Source organism: Solea senegalensis, linkage group LG21 (genome assembly GCF_019176455.1).
Source record: "Solea senegalensis isolate Sse05_10M linkage group LG21, IFAPA_SoseM_1, whole genome shotgun sequence".
NCBI lineage: Eukaryota > Metazoa > Chordata > Actinopteri > Pleuronectiformes > Soleidae > Solea > Solea senegalensis.
Genome location: NC_058040.1, coordinates 14,006,727 through 14,022,782, shown reverse-complemented (window position 1 = coordinate 14,022,782; position 16,056 = coordinate 14,006,727). Strand labels below are relative to the sequence as shown.

The 16,056-nt window shown below is 38.9% G+C and overlaps 1 protein-coding gene across 7 annotated transcripts in view; it reads right to left on the bottom strand.

Moving 5' to 3' along the window:
* Positions 1-4,804, bottom strand: part of LOC122787049 (ankyrin-1-like) — a 68,629-nt gene extending 63,825 nt beyond the window's left edge. For all 7 annotated transcript variants that reach the window (XR_006362537.1, XR_006362538.1, XM_044053600.1 and 4 more), the window contains exon 1: positions 4,656-4,804. Coding sequence is in view for 5 of the 7 variants with exons in the window: in XM_044053600.1 (XP_043909535.1) it covers positions 4,656-4,781 (126 nt within the window). In the remaining 2 variants the exon portion in view is untranslated. The remainder of the gene's footprint in view (positions 1-4,655) is intronic.
* Positions 4,805-16,056: the final 11,252 nt, after the last annotated feature.

The window sequence follows — 16,056 nt, the reverse complement described above, 5'->3', positions numbered from 1 at the left end:
GCGAAGATTTAGGCTTTTAAAGACTGTGGTCTTAAACTTTTGATCCGCAGATGAACAGCCTATTTCAGTTTAATGGTTGTTTGCAATAAATTGCATACTCAATTTTTTTTTGTCTCACTCCCATTTCTTCTTTTTGCATTTTGAAGCACTACTTAGAACTTTCTTAAGATCCAACAGTGCAAAATGTACATTCTCGTAATTTTTCAACTGGTCTTAAAATTTTGATCCAGAGTGTATATAAATATATATACATATATAAATACATACATGTGTGTACTTTACATCATTGATCCCCACTGTATGTTTACCAGTCACATGTCACAACAGTCCTGCGGCTTTGAATAATGGATGTCCTGATCAAGGTTTTCTTAGGTCTCAGTCTCGATTCAGGTCCTTTATTGTGTCCAGTCTCTTACTAACAGTATATTTGTCCAAGTGTTGACTTAAGATGTGACTCTGACACACTGAGGTACTGATCTGCTAAATCTGGCCCACCTTATGTTTCATGTGATTCCAGTCCTGAAGATGTGTGATAACAAAGGCTAACAACACTATAAATAGGCAAATGGAGTAGGGTAAATGAAAAAAACAACCTTTATCTAAGCTTTGTTTTAGCTATAACAATATAAAATCCTGAACATCTGGATCAGCCTCAAGACTGACATTTATAAGTTTGGCTCAGAAATGTATGCATTAAACCTTAAGTGTTGGAAACAAACTTTCACTTTCACTGGCATGTGATTCATACCAATGAGCACATTGCAAACCCATGCAATTCATAAATGCAAGTGTATGATAGAATAAGAATAAACACAAAGAAAGGAATAATGTGAATGGAGTAGAAATGCTTGGTCATCTTCAATATATGAATAGAGATATATATATATAAATATAAATATATATATACATACATATATGAATATATATATATATATACACATACATATATATATATATATATATATATATATATATATATATATATATATATATATATACATACATACATATATATATGTATATATATACATATAACATCAATTCTATTGGTCAAAATATACTCCACATTAGAAACATTAGACACTAACTGCCGATTTATACATGTCAAACTCATTATCATGTAGCTATTCTGTGGACTGGAGACTTTTCGGGTTCCCAGCAAGAATAGGCAGAAAAAAAATGTGTTCTATCAAAAATAATTCATAAACCTGACACCTGTCACACTAATTTTAGTGTCTAGGCTGAATCTGAATATGTGAAAAACATAAATATTATATTTTTTAATCAGGAGAAGGGCAGATTTTCTCTCTGTCTAAATTAGGAATCAGAAACAGTCATAAACATATTGGTGATCTGGGAAAACACAGAGACGCAGCCGACACACAGCTGGTGGGAACACATACATGAGAGAGACTCAGTGGTCACTGCACACAGCAGTGATGCTCACGCGACACATCTAGTATGAACCAGGACTTAGGGCTATTCCAAACCTTCTCAGCAGTCATATGACATCTACCTTAGTCAACAGAGCTAGCCGAGCACAACTGTACTTTGTACTCTCTAACTAGATTATTGTCAAGCCATTCCTCACTTATCACAGATCTCTGTTGGCACTGTAGTGAATGACCTTTGGGAGTAGAAGAAAATAGAGATACCACGTTGCCAAGTTTGATTTACATTGAATGGAGCCAATTAACATCCCCTGGACATTAAGACCTGCTGCCTGTGCCGCTTCCTCTCTCACTCTCTCCCTTTGTGACTTGCTTCTCAGTTACTCAGTCTCTACAAATAATGAGCACAAGCTTGGTCAATTCTTCAATGGTAAAATTAACATGGGAAGTGAATTTTAAGTTGCCTATTACATATCATATCAGGGTATCTTGGATTTATTTTCAATTCTTTACATTTCAACAATACTGTTGATAGGTCAAGGTCAAGTCATTTTTATGTACTAAAATAATGATTTAACATCAAGCATATTGGCGAGACACAACACACTGGTATGTTACAATGCATGACCGGTAAAAATCCGAAAGTATCAGTCCTCACAAGATTTGTTCCGATTCCGATACCGGTATCGGAAATGCCTCCGATACTGCCGAAAATGTGGGCATCGGTATCGGTGAGTACTTGAGTCCATGCACCGATCCGATACCACGTAATTTATTAGAGCTCCGTTAGCTCTGACACGGTTCTTCTTCGTCGCTCTTGAAACAGTTGCGCTGTGCTGTTTTAGAGGTGTGAAGAAGAACTGATCACCCGACACTTGTAAACAAGGAGCTAACGTTAGCTCATCATGTCAGCGGTTTGGCAGTATTTACCAGTTAGCTCGGTTAGCGTTGTTAGCTACGCTAGCTCCGTTAGCGAGCCTACAGTCAAACTGGAGCGGCTCGTTTATTAAACGAAAAGAGCAGCATGACAACTAACCAGCGTACCTGTGTCCTGCGTATGTATGCCTCTGTTTTTAAAGTTTAGCGTTACTTCAGAGACTCATTTTAACAATCTGGAGTCATGTAAAAATTAAGTCACACGCGTCCTTTCCCGGTCAGTCGTCATGGAAACATGAAGCTCTGCCAGTGCTGCGTTGTTTGGACCAGAGTCAAAACAAACGTACAAGCTGAAAAACTATATAATAATAATAACATATCACTGGTAAAAAATAAATTTGCTGTATTCGTTCATGTTTTACAGAGGGTTTAACCTGAGCCAAACCTTACCATATAATAATGTGATAATCATATCACAGTCATGCAGTCTTAGTATGATATATATTTCAACACACTGGTATCGGTATCGTCCGATACCCACAGCACAAGTATCGGTATCGGGAGGGGAAAAATGGTATCGGAACACCTCTAGTCCTCACACTGCCTAATTATAAGTTTGGTTGTTTCTTTGATTGTTTATGAAGGCGTTATCTAACAAGCTGATTGTAAGCCACATTCAAGCCATTCAGAGCGCTCCTACCTACAGTATGCATATGTTGTAGCCGTTCAACGAATCAGCAGGTGTGATTATGTCAATCTTGAATTGACCATCCAAAACACACAAAACCGTATCTTGGTAAACATCACCACTATCATCCTGGTTGATGTACTCAGTCATGGCATAAAAGTATAGATATCAATTTTATTTAAGTTAGCTTTCCAGCTCAGTGTGTTCAGTGTTCAATTTTCAAAACCTGAAGAAAGGCATTAATTATCATATCTTAACGTCAAATTCACACCAACCTTATTTTAGCCTTGTTACATAACAAACATGAGCAAAGGATGAGACCAATTTGCGGTGTCTCCAATGTAATTGAGTTTGTAAAGGAGTTATGTAACCTTCAAATGTCTGATGCTGTGTCAATTTGTGTCATTTTATTCCTATTAATCGAACTATGCCGCATTCTGCATGTTGTTCTGTATTGAAAATCACACGATTAGAATGCAGAGATGAACGAAATAGAGAGCGATTCCATGAATGCAAAGTAAATGAGGGAAAAGACTGAGTATACAACGAAAGATCTCAGAAAACCCCCAGCAAAAGCCACACGATACATATACAATCTGTTTGATGCTGACTGAACAATAATAACGGGAAAAGGAGATTACAACTCATGAGCAACCCCAGCCCTCTAGAGCAGAATATGATTATTTTTGTACTCGGCTGCCTCTTTTCCCATGTGCATGTCTTTCTCACAAACCATGATTTCTTTGTGTTACATGCTCAATTACACATTATAATTTGGTTAATTGCATACAAAACAAAAAGAAGATGTTTTAAACTGTTCAACAAGTGTCTTATATAAAGCATATCAGAGCTGCCAAGTGTGAGAGCACGGCAGCACAACCCCAATAAAATCTGCACCCAAAGGCACAGCGCGAGAGCGAGAGTGCGGGGGAAGAGTGAATGAGAGCTCTTGTGCCTATGGGGTGTGATACTGTGTGCCTACACATAAAAAAATTAAAGTAAGTAAACTAGTAAATTAGAAACACCAAATAATTAGGGCTGAATTATCTGACATGTTGTGAGCCCAAACAGCAACATAGATTAATATCTTCCATCTTTCGCCCTCCATTTCATTTCTCCCCTATTGAAACAAAAATCTCTAATATCTCTAATATCAGGGAATAGACACCACATCTACAAACACCATTTCAGAGTATGCAGAACATATCAGTGTCAGTGTGATTATATGCGTAAAAATACGTGTCGATTCACTGAACTTGCACTGCATTAATATGAATGAGCTGCAGCCATGCAAGGAAACCCAAATGCTTCTTATGTGAAAAAACTATGACATCCTGTTCAACAGCCTGTATTGGTCTTAACTCCAGCAGCACAGTCATCATCATTATCAGTTTAATTTCTCTTCCCCCCAAAGACACATATCTAATGAATCAAACACAACCTGCACTGGAGCATAAGTGGCAGACTGGTTGGCCTACACACACACACACACACTCTCTCACACACATACACACACTCTCACCAGCTGAGGCTGCAACACCCATTGAGTAATGATCATACATGTGTACCTGCATCCATGCCAATCTTGCACAATGAATGCAGCGAGAGAGAGACTTCTAGAGAAAGACAGGTGAGAGGAGGGAAAGAGGGGTGTGAGAAACACCGTCACCTCCTGTGTCTCAAGAGACAGCCAGCCATACCTTACGCCTGCGGTCCCTGGATCGATTCCTCTTTTTTATCTTTTCCTCCTCCTTCTCCCTCTGCTCCTGGGCGGCGGCCTCCGCGAAATCCTTGGCCTTGCGGAGCTGCTTGGCGGCTTGCGCCATGGTGCCGCTGCTACTGCTGCTGCTGCTGCTGCTGCTGCCCCAGTCGCCGTTGCTCCAGCCCTCCTCTGACTCACACTACCTCTGGTCGTCCCTGTTTCCCGCCTCCCTTGGTCCCGCTGTCCCCCAAGCCCCCGTCACTCACTAGCGCTCCTCTAGTGGCCACCACGACCTGTGTTTGTAAAAGGCAAGCGATGGAAATGCCTCAGTCCAGATATGTGTGCGTGTATGTGGGTTATGTTGATGCTACTGCAGGCAGAGGACAGCCTCTAGCAGCCACAGTGAAAGATGCTACAGCTAGTGGTGCTGATGCTGGTGCCTGTGCCGCGGCTGCTACTCATCCACTCAGCTTGCACTGCGCTGAATTGCCTCCCCTCCCCCTCCATCCTACCTTCCCTCCTTCTCTCCTTCTCTCCTCCCTCTCCCCCTGTGCTTGCACAGACCTGTCACGCAGTCCTGTGTTCGGCACAGTGGGAAATCCTGCTGCATCGCACCCTCTTTGTATCTGTCAAATGTCCCCCTCTTCCTGCTGCTCTGCTTCTTTTTCCACAGTTTCTACCTCTGCTTAACGCTTTTCTCTCACAATAGGTGTTGTTGCATCTTGCATAACTGAGGGACAAAAGACGAGGGCGCCAGAGCTGCGGAATGCCTTCAGATGGGGTTTTTTCCTCATGTTTTGCCTTTTTCACGGCTCTTCCATGGCACCTCCCTCCTGGAAATAGATCGACAAAAACACCATGTTCAATTAAAATGGACATTATTTGTTTTATCTAATACACAGTGCATGTTCTTCTGTGTCATGATTCTTATAATTTTAGGTATTTTATGCTTACGTTAAGGTGGCATACACATATGGTGCCATGCATTATCATCAACACCAGCCTACACTCCTCCCTCTTGAGGCAGACAGGAAGAAAAAAAACATCAACAACATGAATGCTTCATAAAAACTGCATGCATTATCCTACTCTTTCTTTCCACTGCTTTCCTTTTTTCTATTCTATCAGGAGGAAATGCATGGATGTTCCATGCAGCAAGTCAATAGTGCATGAGTAAACAGTAGGCAGAGACAGTAAAAACCAAAGACGAAAACTGCAGTGACTGATAAATTGAAGTAAACCTATTTCTACATTTAATACCATGTATCTGTACCTCTCTATACTTTTACTGAATGTTACTTACTTTGGTTTCAGTTTTTCTAGTAAACTGGAACCAAGTATAAATATTTGATACATGAGATATTTGCAGCAAGGAGGAAATGCCATGAGACCCAGAATAAATACTCGTTAAATTTAGAGATGCCATCTGCAAAGAGACACAATCATATCAAGTAATTCATAAATCAGGTGTACTGGCGAGACACAACACACATGCAAGTAAAATCAAATATAGTGGCTATAGTATACAACAAGTGGATATCCAACAATAAAAGCATCTCTGAGGATATACACTCACCTGCCAATTTATTAGGTACAGAGGACAGTTAAAGTGGCAGGCGTGTGCGATCAGCGATGGTCTTCTCCATACCATGGTTGAAAGAAGTGGTTATGTTAGTTACTGTGACCATTCCATCATTTCAAACCAGTCTGGTCATTTCCGTCTGGCATCAACATGGCATGGCGCCAAGAGAACTGGTGCTCTGGTGAGAAGAATGTACGAATGTAAGTAGATGACTGTAGATCATCATTTTCTGACATACTGCAAAATTCAAAACACATAAAATTACCTTTTGCCACCATTCTGATACTCAATTTGAAGTTCACTAGGTTGTCTTAACCACTACATGCCTAAATGCAATGACTTGCTGCTCACATATGAGAGACTAATTAGATATTGTGTTAACAAGACGTTGAACAGGTGTGTCTAATAATGTGGCTGGTGATGGTGAGTGTATTTTATATGCCTTTATTTCTGTTTTCTATTTATTTGCAAGTGTATAAATGCCATAACATTCATTGTACATTCATCTTACATTTGCTTACAGGTTTGAATGGTATTGTAACCAGAGCTTTTTTTCTAAATTTCACATTGGAGTTACTTTCATTAGATGAACATGCACAGTGAAGACTATATGCACATCAAAATGACTCAGTAGGTGAAGGGTTGCTCTGCATAAGATTTCTGCCCTCATGACGTGATTCAAATGGTCTTTGGCAGACACAAATCTTTTCTATGACCACCCACTGACACACTTTTATAATTGAACCACCATTGACACATCAGTCTCGTGTATGGACATCTCTGTGCTGCCATAAATTCAATTTTTGCAAGGACGTTTGCGCACTGTTTTCAGAACTGCTCATCATTTCTCACAAAAAAAACAATCATGATACAAAAGTATGCTATTAACAAGAGGTGTACAAAACACATATTTTGATAATCACTTGTTATCTTTACAATGACTTTATTATGTAAATATATTTACCTCAGGTCTTTACTCAGTATTACACTCTATTAGTACATACATTGCAGTTCAATAATACAGTACAATCCACGTTAAGTAGCTAACTAGTACTTACCCTAATGCTGCCAAGTTAGCAGTTAAAGAACGTTCGGAAAACGTTAGGAAAACTTTCCATGACAACCACAGGACAACCTAGGGCAAAACTTCAGGGAACGTTCACGCAACTAAAAGGTAGCGTTCCCAGAACGTTCCAGAAACTGTTAGCTGGGTAGCCACGCTGCTTAGTAAGGAAGCCATAAAGTTTACCGGCTCTGCTCACAGGCTAGCATGACAGGCTAGTGCTACCCATACTGCTAGCTAACTATGACAATATGAGTCGACGACATATTCACTACCGATATCAACGACGTCATTCTTACTAGTCAAACGTTTCGACTAGTTTTGATATCTGTAATTCAATTAACTAGTCAAAAGGACGCCACAAATATCCGTAATTAAGTTTTTACTAGTCATAATAACTAGTATGGCATTTAACCGCCAAGTTTGACTACCTGGAGGTACCGTTACAGATATCTGTGCCAAATACAGATATTTGCAGTTCAGTTTTTACTAGTCAAAATTACGTATCTTTTGCCATTCATGTGTTTGGGGGTTGGCATTAGAGCTATATAGCTATATATACAACTCTCTTGGGGATACTGTAGATACTGTATCTCTATTTCCAGTTTCAGATAGCTACAACATCATTATAGTCCCAATTGAAGTTTGAGATATACAATTTCATTCTGTATGAAACCTAATTCAAGATATCTCAAAAGGAGATATAGATATCTTCAACTGAGGATAAATAAAGATATTGTGGACTAGTCATAGTGGCATAGATATATTTCTATAATGACAAACCCCATATAAAAGAATAGCAAAAGTGACGTCATTCAGACTAGTAAAAAACTGAATAGCAGATATAAGTATAATGAATATCCTGTCTACCGATTAAATGTTAAAACCGCTTACCATGTGGGGCCAAGCTTAATAATGTTATATAATGTGTTATTATTTTTTTTAATATTTTGAATTTTTCTTGTGCGATCAGTATTGATGACAGTAGTGAAGAATTACATAATTTCTGTGTGATGACGTGTCAAGCAAAGTGTCCTCCAGCTGCTGGTTCACACAGTGTTAATACACTCCTGAATCCGTATTCTCATCAACAGATAGTGCTGAGATTTATGATGGATGAAAATGATGACAGCACTCCGCTGATTCCACCAGTCCCTCAGCCAAACCGTGGTGTGCTAAAAATGGAAACTGATGAAGCAGTCGAAAATGTTCACCTTCTGTTTTACCTGAGGTCGACTCACGTCTGTGACAACACTGTTCTGTGGAGTGAAATAAACAAATAAAGGTTGATAATGGTAAAAAAAAAAAATGAAGGTCATTGATTAAACAACCAAAAATCTGTATTTTTCTTATGTTTTGTTTTTTCCAGACCTGAAACACACATTTAACCCTGTGACCTTAACATTGAACTTTGAACTCGAAGGTTAAATCATTTATATGTATGAAACCTAAGATATGAAACAAATAGTTTTGAGCATTTTTATATCAATTTCTATTAGAAATGTTGTATTTGGAAATGACTCCTTATTTACAAAGGACTAGTATGACTAGACTAATAACAATGTAAAAGAACACACTTAAAAAAATCTGCTTTAGAAGATTCCAGGGGATGTTACATGATCGTGTATAAATAATTATTCACTGTTAGTGGCAGGAATGTAAAAAATACACATGAAAGGAAACTGGACAGTAGTGCAGTTGCTACATGAGTGAAATACAGAACATCTTCCTTCTTATTTGTGAAGTCCTGATTCGTTATGGTGCAGCATGGAGAATAAGTCTAATATTTATCACCAGCATGTGATGCTCTGCATACCTGAGTAGATGACTCTGTTTGAGTATAAGGTGATTTGTGAGTCTTTGGTGCTATGTGATATTTATAGAACAAGTGGACTGCTGCCATTTAAAGCCCTTAAACTGCACAAGAAAAAAAATGCCTTCTTTTCACTGTGTTATAGCACCACCAGGTGGCAGCTAATTGTTATTGCGATGGTATTGTTTTTTTGCTTGAAACTGCTATGTGGGTACTGGCTTTCCCGAAACATGTTGCCAAAAACATTATATGATATATGATTTTGTTTGAGTAAATGTAAAACCAGGCCTCTATGTGCGTAAATATAATAAATAATGTTTGTATCTCCAAACTGCCGTGCTGTTATGAATCTCATGCTCTCTGTCCCTCTGACCTCCAAAGCAGATGCTCAGCATCCACTAGTCTTTGCCCTTGACAGTGACTTGCACTTCCCTCAGCAGAAAAGAAAAGGCAGGGGGCAAAAGCTGGTACTCAGACATTTGTTACTGTTTCCAACATGAACTGTGTGGTATCTGAAATAAAGCCAGAGGATGTGAGGTCTTTCATTTTTCCACACAATAGACACATGGTCCCGGCACATGGGACTGTGGACATTTACTGTTTGGTAAGGAGAGTACAAGTTGATGATTTTTCTTTCTTTTTCTTTACCACAGAATATGTGGAGGCTGGAGTCTGTTTTTTACTTCTCTATCACCAATATAATATACCGTATAATGATCCTGCTAATGTAATGACCTATATACGACCTCACATTTATAGTCATTTAAAATAAAGGACAGAGAAATACTGCTATCAGGTTTCTGCACTGCCTCTAACGACCACAACTATTGCTGCTGGTGCAGTTATAATGATTGCCTTTTAGTCCGTTACAAACTCAGCTCACTTACACACTTGAAACTGTAGGTGTCAGCACAGTTTCAACACAGCATGACTCAGCCGCACAGGCCTTTGAGGAGAAAAGTATGACTCTACACACATGAGAGAGAGATAACCTGCTAATCTGCTGCTGTAAACGAAGGCTCTGTTCTGTGAGGGGTGTCACTTTAATTTAAAATTGCAATTTGTAGAAATACTGTGAGAATTGTGTGAAATCAGCAGCACAATAACTGGTATGGTATAGCTTGACTATAGGTGTACTGCTGGCTCTAAACATTGCTCAGCACAGTAGAAATGACACATTACCAATGCAAATATGCACACACACAAACAAACAAACTAAATTTTTAGTTTTATCAGCAATTTATAGCCACTGCACTGTGAAGACAATAGGCTGGGGTGTGTTTCATTCTGGCACATAAATAGTCAAAGGAAGGAACTTAAACAAACATTCTAGCAGCAGCCTTTTATGTTAAATATTGTTCAAATACAATATAAACATAAGATCTGAAAGACTTTTTGCTGCCTATTTTTCCTCTGCTCTCCTGCCGCCTGGACATCTCCATCTCTCAGTGCTCCTTCCTGACCCTAGACGTATCAGAATTATCCATTGGAACTCACAAATGGGATTAAAAGAAACATTAAATATATAATTGAATGTGACCTTGAAAGCTTTGGTTGTAAGGGCTTCAAGCACATGACTGAAAATGGACTGAACTACTACACAAGCAATTGTTAAGTATGATGCACAGCCTGTTTGTGTTTTATCTTGTCATTTCTTAAATCATATTTGACATTTGATACCATTTTAATTTCTTTTCACTGTGCACTGCAGTGCAGATATAACTCTTTCGTCCATTGATTTAGATGGAGCCCGCTCTTGTAAACTGGAAATAACTGACCGGTGGCGATGCCAAAATGGCTGCAGAGTGGTGAGTCTATTCTATTCTATAATGACTTTGCTTTCACTATCATTGTAGATATCTATGTCTATATTTAGCTTTGACTGGTCAGGCAGCCACATTCTCCTCATGTTTACAGTCTTTATGTGTCCAGGCTATCTATATCTATATATATATATATATATATATATATATATATATATATATATATATATATATATATATATATATATATATATATATATATATATATATATATATATATATATATATATTATTCAATCATTTGTGCTTTATTGTGAAATTGCTGACCATTACAGGGAACTTCTCTTAACTTGTTTAAGTGTAATTTTTACTGTTCAGTCATTTTTACAACAGTATCAGAGCTGGGTGAGCTCTGTGGAGGCCAACATTTTGGACCACTATGTTTTCACAGTAGCCCACAGTGGACAATCCTTTGAGTTTTGATGCTAAATGAAGGCTGCAACATGTAACTTCATAAATAAATGTTGCCAAATTTAACAATTTGCACATTTAAATGTAGTACTTGTAGTAAAAATATAATGGCAAGTAAGGAACTACATTTACTCGCATTACCGTAATTGAGTCAGCTTTTTGTGTACTTGTACACAAACAATGTTGGACAGGTGAATTGATGTTAATTTAGGTCCCTGAGTGAATGAGAAAGTTAAAACATTTGTGACCTTTGACCCATTTTGACTGATACAATTCATGTGAGATTTGTGTCCCCTTGTCCCTTTCGCACGACACAAGAAAGGACCCCAACCTTGTTATTAAAGTAACTAAGTAACTTTTACTCTGACTACATTTTAAACAAGCTACTTTTTTACTTTAACAGTACATGTTTAGACCAGTGCTTTAAAAGTAGAATAGTAGTAAAATATTTCAGTACTCTTTCCACCTCTGGGAAAACACTGCTTAGTTACAGTTATGGTAAAAATGTGAAGTTAAAGTAGAGAATTTACAGCATGTACTATTGTATATAATAGTACAGAGGTCTTACACAGTACTTTGCTGTGTAAGTACTGCAACGAGAGGCCACTTATTTACTGTAAAAGTCAAATATTTTATAGTGCACAGATGCAAAAAATAAAAAACCTCAAGTTAAAAATATTTTACAACACATTCCTGTAATGGCGCCTGCATATTGAAAGGGATAGTAAAAATTATATTACATGGATAAAATGTCATTGATTGATTTATGCTGCCACGAAGAGCGTAGATTTTTTTTCTTTTTTCTTTCCCCACATCATGCTGTGCATGACTGCTCCTCCATTAGGACCCACTGATCAGCAGAACTGGGCGTGCTAGACTGAGCCACTCTGTGAGAATCAAAGTGCTTCAGGGGGGTTGAGGGAGGTTGGTGGGTGTGTGAAAGCTTGGCCGGCATCCAGGAATTATCTCAGAGTCACCTCCGTGGAAGCCAAGACGCCACAATACTGCAGACCAGCTTCCTGTCAAGAAGAAGAATATTGCAAACTTTCTCCCTTTCCCCACTGAAATGCTGATGAGGAGACGAGCACACACGGCACTTCTGCATTGCTTATAACACAGTCTCCTTTTTCATTGTCAAAGCTCTTTCGGTGAGCAGCTGATGATGGTGTGTGACTTGCATATTTATCAGCTTTTGAACCGTTATTGGATTCCTCCTCACCCTCCCATCACTGTCTATAGGTTTCGCTCATGAGCGTGTGAGGAGGAGTAAGTACGAGGCACGCTGCGAGGCGATGATAGACTCGTCATAATCACCCGTGAATCTGAGCACCAGATGAATTTGTCTTGTTCACTACAGTATGTGGAACCTGCAGACCTCGCCTCCCTCCTGGTTTGCTGCTGCCGGGAAACTCGCTGACCTCTGAGTCTTGCATTACCTGCCAGGGCCTGAGAGAGCAGCTCAAATGCACTTGAGGACACGACTTGCGCTGCTTTCCGATCAATGCTCATTGACTATGCCTTTTTTTATTTATTTATTTATTTAGTTTTACAAGGGTTACATTACAGTAAATGTGTCCGCTTTGCAGTGGATCTGTAAACTGCAGGTTGTTCCATAAATTAGGAGGCACAGCGGAGATGTGTAGAGGTCTAGTCCTCCTCCAGTGGCTGCACGGTGTACGACAGAGCAAAGTGCTTTTCGTCTGCCTTCAGTTTATGTTGCATCATGATGATAAAGAGATGGGAAATGACTGGACATGTTGCCATGTGATATAATAAACATGCAGAGGTGGAGAGTGTGCAGTCACTCCCTGAAGAGTTGAAAAGCTTGAAAATGTTCAATGCAAGAGGAAAAAAACAGTCGTGACCTCAACCATGTAACCTACTATTTTAAATAATTTTGGGGTTTGCAACCAAAAAGTGACCTGCAAACCCGGCTCCTACTGGACGATACCAGCTGTCAATCACACTGATCTCCACTCATGTGCTATTTTTCTAGAAATGAGAACATCATTTATAAAACTGACCGACATTTTCTATTGAAAAAGACCTAAAAGATGTCCTGATGTTGTAAATGATGTGTAGAAGTGGCTTGTTTTTGCGGCCAGTGGGGTCGCCCCCTGCTGGCTATTCAATATATTCTCACTTCCTGGTTGGCTTCATTAGACACACTGGCAGACTATACAGCCACTTTTTTAATAATAGTCTACGTTTTATGGGACGATCTAACCTTAAAATCACACATGATACCTCCCTGAATATATTTTAAATGTCATTTTACTCAAAGTACAACTTAAATTAGCTACTTTTTTATCTCATGATCATAAAATACTTCAACCACTTATAACATCACAGCTACATCGTATAAGGTTCATTTAGAGAGCAATCTGACCTTATTTTAGATTTGTTTCCAAAAAAAGACAAAGCAGGAAGTGAATGTATTCAATTAATTAAAGGAAAAACTTAGATATCACATAGGCTGAGTATTCAGGGACATCAGTGTGAAACTTGGGTATAATGGGGCAAGCTCTGCCAGAACCAGGTGAATAAAAATGGACTCAGTCCTCTAGTGTAAATAATGAAGCCAAAGAAGTAGGACAGAAATAACATTTAGCCACCAGGGGGCAACACTTGCAAAATGAACTCAATTTGCATCCACGGAAGTGTTTGGTAAAAAGAGTTATTGTCTCAATCGCTAGTTTCACGTCTTCTTCAACAGAGCATGATGACAATTTAGTAAATCATTTCCCCATTTTGATGAAAATGAAAGCTAAAGCTTGACACATATGGAGTGGAGACACCAGTTTGACTGACAGGACAGGGAGCTTTATTTGATCTTTTCAGGTCTTGTGAATGTGGTTCACGTGTATGCGCCTCCTGCTTTGTCTTGGCTGTGAGCTCAAGGTCAACCCAGCCCAGTCCCTGAGTCCCTGAACGCTGTGGACCCAGTTTTAATTAAGGCTATCTCTGCACTTAGCTCTGTTCAGCTTTCCCTAAATAATCTCCCGTGTCCCTGCTGCTGAAAAACACTCCACAGCACGATGCTGCCACCCACATGCTTTATTGGTGTGCGTGTCTTTCACTGAGGAGAGAGGCTTCTGTCTGGCTGCTCCGTCATAAAAGACAGAACAGTGCAATGCTGCAGTGACGTCTGTCCTTCTGGCAGTTTCTCCCCTGTCTGTACAGAATCATGGCCAAGTGACCATCAGGTTCTCCGTGACCTTTCTGTCTTCATTGCTGGGTTTGGCCAGACTGTTCCACATGAAGGCCACTTTGCTCTTCAGAACCTTCAATGCAGCATTTTTTTTTTTTTTTTTACAGATCTTGACACAATCCTGTCTCTGAGCTCTGCAGGGAGTTCCTTTGACCTCAGGGTTTTTGGGATTTACTCTGACATGCAGTGTGAGATCTCAGGATGTGCTGCTCCAAATCACGTCATGGGAGGTGGACTCCAACAAGTTGTAAAAAACATCAAGTGAATATGAAGTATATCTGAGTTTCAAATGCCATATAAAGGTCAGTTGTTTGATCCCCAGCTTCATCAACTCTGTGTGCTGACGTGTTCTTGAGCAATTGAAGCATTTATAATAGAAAATAATGCAATATTTACTGTAGATTACAGTTACAGACAAGGTTACAGACATTTTACGTTCCTGCTCACATCAGAGTGAGGAAGGAAATATTCAATAGAGACTAGTTAGCCACTCAATCTTTTTTTTCATTTCACGGTGTGTACTCATCACTAATACACAACTAATTCTTGCCATTCGCTGTGTGTTCTGTCACCAAAGCTCTCCCTATGTAGCGCAAACGCACCATAGAACCAAGCGAGACAACAGTTCCCATGATGCCATACTGCGTCTCAATGTTTCAAACTAGGTCTAATGTTATTGTTTTAATCGAGAGACACCTAGCGGCAGCAGAAATTATATAACGTGTTTGTCTTATTATTATTATTATTATGATTATGATTATAATATATAATAATAATACATTTATAATTTGTTATCGTTGTATTACGTGTCATATTTGCACAATTACTCTCTTTAGCAAATGTATCATTTGACTGTTCCTCGTGTTCCCTGCTCAATGACCATTGACCAGTGCCTGTGATCTTAAAGTTTGAACTTTGTTGTTTTATTGTAATGCATTGTTTGTAATATACTGTTTTCTTGTATTTGTGATTATTTACTAAGACGTGTGCTACTGACCTCTTGGCCAGGTCACCGTAGTAAATGATCTCAATGGGTCTTTTACCTGATTAAATAAAGGTTAAATAATAACTCAAAAAAAATAAACAAGGAGCAGTCAGGGATCCAGCCTTTAGTGCATTACTGTAAGGATTCCCAACAGCACAGTGACTGTATACAGTATATACACTATTTACTGTATGTATACATACAGCATTTTTACTCCTTATCTACTGTTATCTACTGCTAAGCTGCTGCAACTCGTGAATTTCCCTTGTGGGGGAATTAACAAAGTTTGATCTTATTCTAAATTACCCCCGGAGGCACAGAGCGTCTCATCCCATTAACACCTTTTTTCTGGGCTAACAAAATACAAAGTGCTTTAACTCATTAGTCAATAATGTTAATAAGGGCAATCCTGAGAATTAAACAACATCACAACCTCTTCATTACGTCTTCCCACTTCAATGACATGCACTTTTTCTTTCTTTCTTTTCTTTTTTTTTTTTGGGGTTCATTG